Below are 14,439 nucleotides of genomic sequence, written 5' to 3'. Positions count from 1 at the left end.
GCCAAAAGACAAAAAGTTACTGTTAATAAAACTTTCTTTAATTAGATGACACACGTTAGTATGCTGTTAACATTACAAATCAATACATTTGATAATGTCTCTGTTTTATATAATTAAATATAATAATACAAACAATATACTAACTTTTTTGATGAATCCTTTGTAAAATTTCATTCCCAGTTGTCCTTTATCTCACTTTCACCAAACAGTATGGAAAAAAAATATTTGAAAAGAAATCTCTCTTGCCATTGGTCAGTTTTTTTGTGGGCAGGTTCACTACTCTAAATGGATTTACAGTACAGAAGAATTACTGTAGAATTACAGTAATGACCATATATATTCAGTATCTTTAGTTCTTGATTTTAGAAACAATCGGTACAAATAGTTTTTTTTCTTACAGGCATTTTGCAGTCCATTTGTCATCCATGGATTGTTAACAGTATTTTTCTTGGTTAGAGCATTTGCTTTGGTTATTTTACAATTTTTATCATATAAATTAATCAATGTCGTCATGAAAACCTCATATGCAGTATTTACATTATCTGTGTACACACTATCCCAGCTCTGTTTCTTCAAATCTTCTCTAAAGGCCTCTAAAGCCTTACTAGATTTATCTCGAATAAATGTTGTAAATTCATCTTGTATGATGTCATAAGATTTTTTCTCATAACTTATAAATACAGGAAGATGATCACTCACATCTGTCATAAAGATACCACTAATTAATTTACCACGTACATTTGTAAATATATTGTCAATAATAGTGGCACTATGTGTCACCCTTGTTGGTTTAGTTATCATTGGGTATAGATCTGTACTTATCATGCAATTCTTAAATTCACTTGATGCTGTAAGGTTTCCCAGATCTATATTAAAGTCACCACACAAAATTAATGATTTGTTATTAATTTTTTCAAACATCTCTAGGATTTTGTCTGTAAATAGTACAACACTAGACCCTGGTGCTCTATACACACAACTAATCAACATATTTTTGCCAATTTCATTTGTTATTTCTACAGTAAGCAATTCCATCGAATTTTCCACAGCAGTTGTTTTTTGTTCAATAATTTTACATTTTAAATGATAATCGATATAGAGGGCCACACCCCCTCCCTTTTTAGTTACTATGTTGACATAAAACATATTATATCCTTCAATAACGTCATTGATATCAGATTCCCTCAACCAGCTTTCAGTTATAGCAATCACTTTGAAGTTTTTATCTAACTGACAAAGTAGTTCTTTTATTTTTACTAAATTACCTTTTAAACTTCGACTATTAAAATGTATGATAGATAATGCTTCATTAAGCACCTTGCTGATTTCAACATTATATTGTTGTACAGTATAATAATTGCATACATTTTCTTCATGAGTTAGCAAGTCATGTTCAATATAATTTTCTAGATCATAAATGTTATCATTGTTAGTGTCTACGTCCATTATTCAATATATGTCCAAGTATATCCAACCTGATTTCTCCATTGTCCGTCCGTCCAAGCTGGAGACTCCATCACTCCCGCTGTGAATGTCGATTCTTATATTTCTCAAGTTCCTTCATAGTTTTGATGACCTAAACCATCTTGTTCCCTGATCCACACATTTCCATTCCAAGTCCATGTCCCAGTAATTTTCTTCTGTTTCCTTAGCATCCTCGCCTCTCTTGTGATACCTCCGTTTTTCTTCGTGAGGTGTTCGTTTATATACACATTTGTTCCTTTCAGTTTTTTAGCTTGCATTAGTACATCATTCCTCTGCTTCCTGCTAATGAATCGAATTACTACAGCAGATACAGAGTTCTCGTACTTACTGGGAAATTTGTGGCAAGCAGATATTGCCTCTTTGCGAATGTTTATGTTGTTCCTGTTAAGGAAATCGACTCGGTTACTAACGTAACCTCGGTTCCCTGAGAGGAGGGAACGACTATTGCGTAAGTAGCTTACGCTATGGGAAAACTCCGTTTCTCGAGAAATATTGAAGTCTTTATGTAAAACGCATTGCAGCTGCACAGCAGACAGTGATGAGTGAGGCAGCTCGGTCATTGGCTGTGCTGCGCAACTGCTCGAACCAGTGACGGGCGACATAGAATGCGCCGACCAATGGGGCGCTGTCCCGCATTCGCAGCTCATAGCCTGCTGAAATTAGCATATGAGGGCTATATAATGAACGCCCAGTCATGCCAGTTCTTTTAGGTTCAATCGACTGAAGCGTAACTGACCAAGCACAGACACAGCAGCTTACGCTAATAGTCGCTCCTCTCAGGGAACCGAGGTTACGTTAGTAACAGAGTCGCTCCCTATCGAGAGGTCTCTCCTATGCTATGGGAACACCATGTAAAACGCCAGTGCGTGCTGACTTCGGCTCTATAAAGCCAGAGGCAGGTGCCTGAGCCTTAAAGCAAAGTGATATTCCACGAGCCGCCAGCGGCGAGCTATATAGTGGGGTATGACAGGGCTCCTTGCCTTCAAGGTGGGCTCCTTGTACAAACACAAGCACATATCTCATGTACTGAGCTTTTGTGTACTGGTATGCATAATAAACCCTCTAAGTCGGTCAGAGACGGACCTTATAAGGGAGGAGATGATGCCCAGCATATACATACTCCAGTTCATTCCTCAGTCAGACTGATAGAATGTTGGAATGCAGTGAGGGACCTGTAGGTTATAAAACCTGATAAATGTCGAAGGCGAGGCCCAGCCTGCCGCCACACAAATATCTTCAATGGGTATCCCACTGACCATGCCCACGAGGAGGCCATGCTCCTCGTAGAGTGAGCTCTGACGCCTAAGGGGCATTGAAGGCCCTTGGCTCCATAAGCTAGCGCTTATAGCATCCACTATCCAGCCGATATTTGTTGCTTTGAGACAGCGAGACCCTTAGTTCGGCCGCCAAAGCATACGTAATAATTGTTCCGCCTGTCTGAACAGGGCAGAACGCTCCAAATATACTCTGAGCGCTCTGACCGGCAGAGTAAATTTGCATCACCTTCATCTGCTGAGGACGATAGCCTGCCAGAGATATCACCTGTGCTCTGAAGGGTGTAGAGAGCACCTTAGGAATATACCCGTGCTTTGGCCTAAGGACAACTCTGCAGTCGCTAGGGTCCAAATTCCAGGCAAGCAGCTTGATGACAGCGCGGCAGGTCGCCCACTCTTTTAACTGAAGCGAAAGTGCCAGCAAGAGCGTGGTTTTGAGCGAGAGCTGCTTGAGGTGCGCGGTTCGGAGAGGTTCGAACGGGCACCTTTGAGTCGCCCAGGACCGCGGGCCAGGTCCCAGATCGGCACCGAAGGTGGGCGAGGAGGGTTCATCCTCCTAGCCTCTTAGGAAACGAACGATCAGATCATTTTTTCCTAATGAATGTCCTTTATCAGGATTGTGTGACGCCGCTATGGCAGCCACATAGACTTTGAGCGTGGAGGGTGTGCGCCCGCCTCCAGCAGCTCCTGCAAAAAGGCGAGTACACTTGGTATCTCGCGACGCTTTGGGGTTCAAACTCTTGGTATCACACCAGTCACTGAACACTTTCCACTTTTGGGCATACAAGCGCCTCGTAGAGGGGGCTCGCGCCTCAGTAATGGTTTTCAGAACTCCGGGGAGGTTCTCGGGAACCCGTTGAGGGGCCATGCATGGAGGGCCCACAGATCGGAGAATCATCCTGCTGGCCTGTCCGAGGAGGTCTTGCCTCAGCGGAATCGGCCATGGGGCAGATTGCATCATCTGTACCAGCTCTGGAAACAACGTCTGGTTTTTCCAGAGTGGGGCTACCAGGAGCACTGCACATTTCACCTCCCTGATCCGACTGATGACCTGAGGCAGCATCAGCGATCGGGGAAAAGATACAAGGGGCGGCTCGGCCAAACTTGGGCGAAGCCGTCCGCGTTTTTGAGAAGAAGAGAGGGCAGTGCGCATTTTCCTTGGAGGCGAAGAGGTCGACCTCTGCCTCGCCAAAGGTTCGCCATAACCACTGAACCGTCAGAGGGTGGAGAGACCATTCTCCTGGGAGAACTTTGTCTCTGGATAGCATGTCCGCTCCTTGGTTCAGGATGCCTGGCACGCGCGCTGCCCTTAGCGAAGCGAGGTGGTGTTGTGACTATAGGATGAGCTCCCTGGCCATAGAGTGCAGGAGCTCGACCTGAGTCCACCTTGGCGATTTATATACCTAAACTACCATCATGTTGTCCGCTCGACCAGGACGTGTTCGCTTTGCAGGTACGGAAGCAGGGCTCTGAGAGCCAAGGCGACCGCTTCATTTCCAGACAGTTTATGTAGGAGCTTTTCCGCTTTTGGTCAAACCCGAAACAGGCCTGCCCTCGTAAAGGGCCCCCATCCTATTTTGGAGGCATCTGTCGTGATAATTTTTCTCCGCAGATTCACGCTCAGACTCACGCCGGTTTGATACCAGTTTATGGCTTTCCAGGGCGCCAGGGCTTTTATACAGCCGTGATTCGCTTCTGATCAAAAAGTGGCCCGAGCGCCACGCCGTGAGTGGGGACACGGCTCTTGAGCCAGCTGGAGAGGACGCATGTGCAACAATCCTAGCTGGAGTACAGCTGATGCCGAGGCCATGAGACCGAGCATTCTCTGAAATTGTTTGACGGGCGCGGCGCTACCATTCTGAACGATGTTGCAAGGCGCCGACAGAGAGCCGCGACTCTGATGAGAGGCGCGCTGTCATCTGCACTGAGTCTAGCACTATTCCCAGAAAAGAAATATTCTGGCTGGGGATAGCACGCTCTTTGCAAAATTATTCTCAGACCCAGGCATTGTAAATGGCTGATAGTCCAAGATCTGTGTGTCATTAACTGAACCTCTGATTGTGCTATGATTAGCCAATCGTCGAGGTAATTCAGTATCCGCGACTCCCGCTGTCTCAGGGGGAAAGTGTCCATACATTTCGTGAATGTACGGGGGCCAATGATAGGTCGAATGGTAGTACTGTGTACTGGTATGACTGTCCCTCAAAGCTTAATCTCAGAAAGGGCCTGTGGTGAGGCGCTATCGGGATGTGAAAGTAAGCGTCTTTCAAATCCACTGATAGAAACCAATCCCCTGGGCTGAACTTGCGCGAGGATATGTTTGGTTGTTAACATTCTGAACGAGCTAATCATTAACGCTTTGTTCAGATGTCTGAGATCCAGGATGGGCCGAAGGCCACCGTCCTTTTCGGACGAGAAAATAGCGGCTGTAAAACCCGCCAGCTCAAAGAGGGAGGAACAGATTCTATAGCCCTTCTCTATCAGTTTGAGCACCTCGGTGCGTAGAACATGTGACACATATTTCTCACTTTCGTCTCACCACCGCTGAAAAGCCGGAGTGGTCTGGCGAGCGAATTGAAGTGAGTATCCGTGTTTTATTATGTTCAAAACCCATTTCGGCATGTCGGGAATTTTTTCCCAGGCTTCTGCTCGCACAGATATGGGCTGAATGCCGGCTGGGGGCGTGTCGCAGTGACGTATGGGCCCCGCCGTTAAATCGCTTTGTGCTAACACAGAATCTACGGCTCTCAGAGGCGCAGGTGCGCGCTGAGCAGCCATATTGAGTGCCGAGTGCAGAGGTGCGTGTGAGAGTACAGGCACATGCGCTATTTCCGAAATGCTCACAGCATGAGTCGGAGAGGTGCTTGAAACTGTATGAACAGTGTTTTGAAGTGGGGGTGCATTCATCATTATGGGCACGTGCGCCACATTCATAAAGCTTCTTTTATTTTTTTTTTTTTAAGTTTCTTAGCTCGCGCATTGCATCTGTGATGTTTGCGGCATAGCTGTTTGAAACTGTGTGGGTAGCTGTGTGTAGGGGTGCGTGCAATACGGCAGGCACACGCGCTACACTTATAGCACTTCCCGTTTTTACTGGGGAAGTGTTTATAACTGTGGGAACAGTGCTTGTGTGTAGTGGTGCATACATGACAATAGGCACACGATCTACATTTTTGAGACATCCAGCCTGAGCTGGGGAGGTGTTTGGCACTGTTTGGACAGTATTGATATGTGGGAATGCGACTTTAGTGTGGACATGTGAACCCTTAGTGACACAGGCAGAAAATGACTCTTTTGGTGATTTCTGTGTGTCGCGGAAAACGGCGTTTGATTGCAGGTGAGTGAGTTTTATGACTGGCCCATTGACTGCTGTATAGACATTTCCAGCCGCCTGTAAGGGGACTGGGTAATGTTTTAAATGTTTGCGAGGAGCGGTCCGGCATTTGCGAGACGCCGTATTCCCTCTCTTTCTTCCTGCTGCTAGGAAGACTTACGAGGCTCTGTGCTCAGGGTGATTCTGGTTCGAGGGCCTCGTTGCTCCTGCGGCTTTCTTCGGCCAGCGGAACGCGAAGCGCCGAGCATCCTTTTCAGGTCTGCTCTTCGGCTGGGAGACGGGTGGCTCTGCCCTGGCTCGCTGCTGCTGCTGGGGCGGTTTTTGAGATGAGTTGGAGCTTAGGCAGGAAGTGATGCATAGCTTAGAATCCTTCCGCGCTCAGTGAAGCGCCCGTGAAATCTCTCACCGTAGGGTCCGAACAGGCCGCCGGAGTGACAGGTGCGCCAAGGAAGGGTGCCTTATCCGCGTCCTTCATCTCCGCTAGCGTTAGCCACAGATGGCGCTCAAGGACGATCAAATTAGCCATGGCCCGCCAATGGATTGGGCGGTGGTCTTTGTGGCTCGCAGAGCTACGTCCGTAGCACTGCGCAGGTCCTTAAAAGCGCCGGGTTCAGGTCCAGACTCGTCCATAGAGCGGAGAAGTTTGGCCTGAAACACTTGTAGAACCGCCATCGAATGCAGCGCTGACGCAGCTTGACCGGGCGGCGGCGTATGCGCCGACCGGTGAGAGCTGATGTGGTTCTGCACGGCTTCGATGGGTGAGAAGCTCTGCCCTTCCATCCAGCGGTGGAGGGTGGGCATAGATGGTTGGCCACAGTCTCCTCTAGGGGCGGAGTTGCCTCGTAGCCTCTTTCTCTCGTGCCGTCCACTGAGGAGAGCGAAGAAGAGAAAGAAGGCTTTAGGCGCAGCCGAGGCGGGCTTTCCACGACTTTGTGAGCTCGTCGTGCACCTCAGGGAAGAAAGGAGAAGGTCTCTGTCGGGGGGCCTACCGGCGCCCCTCAGGAACCACTCATCCAGCCGGCTGCGGGCGGGTTCTTCCGGAGAAGACCAGTCGAGCCCGAGGTCTTCCACGGCCTTAGACAGGATACGGACGATCTCCGAGTCCATGCTGGTGCCCGCGCCGTGTCCGCTGATGCCGATGGCGCTGGGTCGAACGAGCCCGCCAGTCGCCGGATGCAGCGCCAAGAGAGAGGCTGTCATCCTTTCCGCCGCCGCCCCTGATGTGCCGAACGAGACGAGACCCACCGCTTTGTTGGAGGGGTGCAGGTCCGCCTCGCGAAATGGACCGGGCGGCGGGAGACATCTGGTAGCGGTGATGCCCGGGGACTGAGCCGGGCGTGACATCACCGAGTCGGGTGCTCTGGCAGCCTCTGTGAGCGGCGCTTTTCTTGGCGTGGCTCGAACAGAGGTGGCAGCACAGGGGCAGCCGGCTCGCTGGCGGTGAAAAGGGCAAAGCGAAAGTGCACTCGGCGAGGCCCAAGGAGTCGCATTCAGGGCATCCGCCCTGAATGAGTGCAGCTTCTGCGTGGTCCAGACCCAGGCAGCGAAGTGCAGATGGTGTGCCGATCTCCGCCGGAAAGAGGGCCTCTGCACGAGGCGCAGGCTGAAGGCATTTGAAACAACGCCTGGAAAATAACTTTTACTTTTAAAAGCGCCGCGGGCTAACGCTTGTTCAGTAAAGGATATGCGATGCGCGCCGGATGGCGTAGCAGAAGGCTTCGAAGGCGCTGAAGATGCCGGGCGCCCTCTCAGCAGTCCCGCTGTAAGCTTGTCCACGGCGGCGAAAGACTCCAAAAATCCGGAGGATCCAGTGAAGAGAAGGTCTTCGCTGAAGGAGATTAAATCTAAAAGAACTGGCATGACGGGACGTTCATTATATAGCCCTCATATGCTAATTTCAGTAGTCTTTGAGCCGAACGCGGGATGCGCTCCCATTGGTCGCGCGTTCTAAGTCGCCCGTCACTGGTTCGAGCAGTTGCCGCAGCACAGCCAATGACCGAGCTGCCTCGCTCATCACTGTCTGCTGTGCAGCTGCAATGCGTTTTACATAAAGACTTCAATATTTCTCGAGAAACGGAGTTTTCCCATTGCGTAAGCTACTTACGCAATAGGAGAGACCTCTCGATAGGGAACCACCACCTGTTGCTCCAGTGACTGTAGCTCTTCCCTCGGAGCGTCCTCCGTCGTCTCCGCGTTAGCTGTCGCTCTGGCGTAGGTACGGTGTCGTGTCTTGATCCCAGTAATCACCAAATCGTCCCTCCGCGTATACTGCTCCAGTTCATCAATCCGCTGCTCCAGCGTAGAGATCCGTGCGTCTTTTTCTCTCATCATAATTTTCAATGTTGTCACTTCGTCCACAAGTTTGAGCAAGCGCTCCTGTTGCGATGTCACCTTTGCCAGCTCACTAGACATAAAGTTTAATCATCGCTTGATCTCCTCCATGTCGTCTGCCGCTGGCATATTTTTAGATTTGTGTTTTGAGAGGTGACACTAATGCGGAAGATGGGCGGAATAATGCTGAAAAGTTCAAACTGACAGATGACGTTTATTTGAGAGGTGTTACGGGAGGCAAAAGCATTAGATTGGGTGACTTTTGGTCTAATTAATTTGGACACTCTTATTTCAAAGAGACAATGTCGCGACAGAAATCCTGAGATATCATGTGCTATCTGCGCTTTGATAACAAGAACACAAGAACTGCCCACCTTGTGACAGATAGATTTGCCATGATATCTGAGCTATTTGACAAATTTGTGAAAAACAGCATTTCTTCATACATGCCCGTGAGAACATAACAATTGATAAATAACTGTTCCCTACCAAGGCGCGCTGTCGTGTCACAGATTAGGCTGTATGGTCAATAAACCGGACAAATCTGGCATAAAATTCTGAGTGGCCACTGATACATGCTGAACGCACATCCCTATCTAGGGAAAGACAACAGCAGGCTGGCCAACACATTCTCACACCCCAACTCGTCACATATGGACGCTTGGCCAGGACCCCTTGGCGTCACTTATTGACGCGCTGGGTATACCTTTGGCGTCATTTTACAACGTGTCCTTGCTGAGAGGGCACTTTGATATCAGATTGTGAGGGTTTTTAAACATAAAAAAACAGTTGGAGGGCCATTGTAGCCTATTCCTTCTTATTTTTATTTATTGCAGTCTCGACTCGCGGTGAGCTTACCCAAGACGTGAAATTTCAACGCTACAGGCTCCGGTTCAGAGATATATAGAAGTCTATCGGACTACCCTGCACGTTGAAAAATGACGCCAAAGGTATACCCAGCGCGTCAATAAGTGACGCAACTGCCCAAGCGTCCATATGTGACGAGTTGGGGTGTGAGAATGTGTGTTGCGGTCAGCGGTTATCGGGCAATGTTGTCAGGCATCTAGTCATGCCTTTCCTGGGAAAGGGAAGAAATGAAACAACACACAATTCCTTCACCTCGTTGCAACTGGCAAACAATCTCAATGCTTGTGTTCTTAACAAAAAATATAAAAATAAATATTTTATAGTTTAATTACTAACTCAACATTTTATCTTAAAGGTGCTTTATGTAAGACTGACAACAAGCGTTTGAAATGGGTACTGCAGTCCAAATTCAAAATATTGGTGAGTTGTCTGCCCCATCCCAGATTCAAAGCTCATGAGTGTTGCCAGAATGTTGACATGCAAATTAGGACACTCAGCATGCGTTTTAAAGGATTTCTGAACTTTAAGCTGTCTCCTTTTTCCAAAGGCATCTCCAATATTTATCATTGCTTTACTACGCCTCCGGTCATGGTGGTTTTTAGATGGATGGTGAGGCTTTTTAGGTCTGGTGGAATCCGTTCTCTCTGATCCAGTTCGTTTGCTGGCGTACATGGCTGCATTATGCAGTGTTGTTTGCCTGCAAACTTATTCAAATCTGGCAACTCAGCAGTGCTGAAATACTATTGGTGAGTGAGCAGTGGGCGGGATCACACAGGCCAAAACATAAACATTATTTTTGCCCCAGAATTGAAACTTAAAAGTAGAACTGGATGTAGAATTATTATCAGAGAATATGGCTGAGCTGAAGCTGTTCTGTAAGGGAGAATGGTCCAAAATGCCTTCTGAACATTGTGCGGGTCTAATCCGCAGCTACCGGAAATGCTTGGTTGAGGTTATTTGCTGCCAAAGGAGGATCAGCCAGTTATTAAATCTAAGGGTTCACTTACTTTTTTCCACAACACTGCGAATGTTTAATGGGATGTGTTCAATAAAGCCATGAAAGAATATAAATCGTGTGTGTTGAGAGATAATGTGATCTCATCTTCATCAAAGTGATATGATGTACCACAGTATAAAACAATAATGGCTTCATGATGATTATTAAATTAAGTGTTTTTAAATTTTTTAGGCATTACAGTGAAAGGTCCCTCTGATCCTTTGGTTGTTCCTCTGGGAGGGTCAGTGGTTTTGCCTTGTTATGTTGACAAACCCTTACCAATGGAGGATCTGGAGGTGGAATGGAGAAGATCAGACACAGAGACTCTGATTCATCTGTATCAAGATGGTGAGAGTCGACCAGAGGTCCAGCAGCAGGATTATCATGATAGAGCTCATTTCTTTACTGACCAGATTCAATATGGAAACTTCTCCCTCCTGTTGAACAATGTGACAGCTGAAGATGAGGGAAAGTACAGATGTAAAGTTTTCAGTGGGCAGGATTCTGGTGAAACTGTGGTCGAAATAAAACATGTTGGTAAGAATCTCGTTGAGGTGCATATTAACATTGAATAATAAAATTGTACGCTGTATATTTGCAACTGTTCCTTTTTTCAGAGCGTTTGATAGTCTCGGGATCAGATCACTCCATATCTGCGTATGCGGTGAAGACGCCACTCTGAACTGCTCTGTGGACTCTCACATCACACCTGAAGAGATTGAAGAGCTTTCATGGAAGAAAACAGATAAAGATGGAGATATTCTGGTCCTGCTCTACCAAAACAATGAACCTTTACCCGAATCATCACATGAGCAATACAGAGACAGAGTTGAGTTCTTCACTGATGAAATCTCCAAAGGAAACTTCTCTCTCAGACTGAAGAGTGTCAGAACTGAAGATAAAGGAGTTTATATGTGTCAAGTGTTTGCTGGAGGAGTTTCAGCCAACACAACTGTAGAACTGGTACAACTGGGTGAGTCAGAGATAAATAAGAAAAACACATAAATGCAATAATTGAAGTTTAAACTGATATATGAGTTTTATACAGTTTAGTTGCATGTAAATTGAATTAGCATTATAAATGTGACAGTAACAGTTTGAGTTTGATCTTGTTCATTAACTGCTTCAGTTCTTCAGAAACTCTTTCAAAGTGAAGTCTGAATATTTACTCCTTTTTGTGGACAAAAAGCACCTCAGTGACCTCTAATGTGCGATAGTCCTGCTTTAGGGGTGTCTGTGTGTGTGTGTGTGTGTGTGTGTGTGTGTGTGTGTCTGTGTTTTGGTCAGTATTTTGTTTCTATTAATATTGCAGGTGTGGCACTTTACATAATTACTTTTGGCCGTGTGCATTTACAGATGTGTCAAACCCATTTTAAGTGAAGATCCTTTAACACAGGCTGATGTTTTATTTGTTAAATATTTCTGGGGATTTTAACTTTATGCCACTGTAAAAACCAATAAAACAAAAGAGAACACAAAGAACTGATTAAATGTAATAAAACTGAGACCCAGTTGCAAGAAACACTTTTAGTGAAGAAAACTCTTTGTGACAAAACACTTACAATCGTTTTACTGTAAGGGATTACTTGTAACTGGTTCCATTTAGATTACAATTACATATATTAATCAAACATGGACTCACTTCTCTTGGCTGAATAACTTTGAAAAACGATCTAAAGCAGAAACTGTTTGACTAATTGTAATTACAGACTTGCTTCTCATACTCACATGAGCTGCTCTTGGTAATAATCATTACTGGAAATGAGACGTGCACTAACACATCGTTGTTGTTTCCTGTCAGGTGATGTTTATGGGTAACACTTCATGTTTGTATTCGCTAACATTAGTTACATAAAGTTAACATGAACTAACAATGAACAATACTTTTATGTTCATGATAACATTAATTCCAACATATAGTAATAATACTGTACATGCACACAATTCAAAGTTATATATGTTAACATTAGTCAATGCATCATGAACTAACAATGAACAATTTATGTGTTTATAAATGAACATTAGATTAATAAATGCTGTATATTTGTTCAGAATTAGTTCAAGATATCTAAAGCATTAACTAATGTTAACAAATAGAAACTTATTGTGAATTGTTATCTATTAATATGGAGCATAAGGTCGTGTTATAAGTGCTTTATTACATACTACATTACTACTACTCTTACGGTTTCTGTTATATCTGTGTATCAGAAACAGGGACAGTATGGATAGTATATCATTGTGAACACGGTCATAGATCTAACAAGCTGATGCCTGAATTCATACAGAAATACAGAAATACAGATAATTTAGAAGACAGAGAACAAAAACAATGCTGGACATTTACTATACTATAACGCTCACATAGGGTGCCAAACTAATGTTAACAAATAGTTTTTAATGGCACTTGTAATTCCACATTTCACCCCGAAATGAAAATAATTTTATCATTTAATCACCATCATGTTGTTCCAAACCTGTATGACTTTCTTTAGTTGGTGATACACTAAATGTGTTCTCTGTCACTGTCGATGCATCTTCCACCCTCACATTAAAAGTGAATGGTGACTGAGATTTACATTCTGCTCTGCTTCTCTGTTTTGCACATATTTCCCAAATGAATCACTTGCTGGCAGCTTTAAACACAACTGGATCTGTCACTCAAGTGTACAAGCAGATTTCCAGTTTTACAATCAAGTGCTCACTGTGTGAATACTGAAGTATGGACACTAAATGTTTGAGTGTGTTGTTCATTATTACTTCTGGTGGAAATTACATTTGAAAGGCAAAACTCATGAAGAGAAACACAAAATCTGTGGTGTTAACTGATATTTGTGTTTCAGGTTTGTCTGTTTTACACATAATGGTGTTGATTCTCTGTATCACTGCTGCTGGAGCTGCACTTGTGCTCTGTTTAATCTACTTCACATCACAGAAAAAAGGTTTGATCAAGAAGGATTTTCACATGTGCTGTAAATAAAGACCATCTGGAGCTGTAAAAATACAATATAATCAGTTGAATTTAGTCTCCATTTCTCTGTACACAGTGTAACAGTTTTTGCTAAATATTTTATCATGTAAAATTGCCTTTTATTTTGTCTTAGAAATTATTTCACATTAGAAATTAAATGTATAATCTTTCAGGGTTCATTGTGAAATATCGTAATCTCAGAAAAGTTCCTCCGGGACGTCCAGTGGTTCTGCCCTGTTTCATTGATCCTCATTTACTGAAGAAAGATCTGAAGGTGGAATGGAGAAGATCAGACACAGAGACTCTTGTTCATCTGTATCAAGATGGTGAGAGTCGGCCAGAGGTCCAGCAGCAGGATTATCATGATAGAGCTCATTTCTTTACTGACCAGATTCAACACGGAAACTTCTCCCTCCTGTTGAACAATGTGACAGCTGAAGATAAAGGAGAATACAGATGTACCGGATATAGCAAACTCGGTTCTGTGTTTTCAGGCAGCACAACGTTAAAAGACAAAGGTAAGTCAACAGATAAAATCAAAAATGATAAATAGTCTTGATTTATGTTTTGGTATAATTGTATTATTTTGTTTTATATAATATTACATTTGTGTTTTGTCTTGTGAGTTTGTTTAATTTCAGTTATTACGGTCATAAACTCCACAGAGGTGTTTCTACATTAACTAGTCCAATTCTTCAATCAAAGAACAGTGTGAACGTATTTGTGCTGCATCACTTGTGCTGTTACAGAGATCTAGATGTGTTATTTATACGAGTGTCTGTATGAGATAAACAGAAATATGTCTCATATCATCAATGAAGAAGACAGACACGTCAGAGTCATACAGTGAAACTGACAAACTGAATATCAACAATGTGTTTGTCAGTTTAATGCAGGATGAACATCATCATATGACTCATATTTAGTGAGGATAACAACATTTATTAAATCTGTTAAATCCAAAGACAAAATGAATTGTGTTTCTAGAACAAATAGTTCAGAAGGGAAAAGGAAGTGTCAGATGTTGCAGTGATTGTGTTCATGGACTCGCAGCTTCACTCTTTTTATCTATAAAGTCAAAAGCCCATAAACCGATTTATTTGACAGTTACTATAAGAACATCTTGAACTGATGACAGCACTGAAGACTTTGAGAAATCACTGAACTTTCCAGAATCTGC

At 44.3% G+C, this 14,439-nt stretch overlaps 1 protein-coding gene across 3 annotated transcripts in view; it reads left to right on the top strand.

The window, feature by feature from the left end:
- The window catches only part of LOC127647776 (uncharacterized), a 417,720-nt gene that overhangs the window by 167,335 nt on the left and 235,946 nt on the right, over positions 1-14,439 (top strand). For all 3 annotated transcript variants that reach the window (XM_052132240.1, XM_052132239.1, XM_052132238.1), the window contains exons 4-5: positions 13,132-13,230; positions 13,433-13,533. In XM_052132240.1, the coding sequence (XP_051988200.1) occupies positions 13,132-13,230; positions 13,433-13,533 (200 nt within the window). The remainder of the gene's footprint in view (positions 1-13,131; positions 13,231-13,432; positions 13,534-14,439) is intronic.

This window comes from Xyrauchen texanus, chromosome 8, assembly GCF_025860055.1.
Source record: "Xyrauchen texanus isolate HMW12.3.18 chromosome 8, RBS_HiC_50CHRs, whole genome shotgun sequence".
NCBI lineage: Eukaryota > Metazoa > Chordata > Actinopteri > Cypriniformes > Catostomidae > Xyrauchen > Xyrauchen texanus.
Note: the sequence above shows the minus strand (reverse complement) of the source record. Positions and strands in the feature narration are given on the sequence as shown.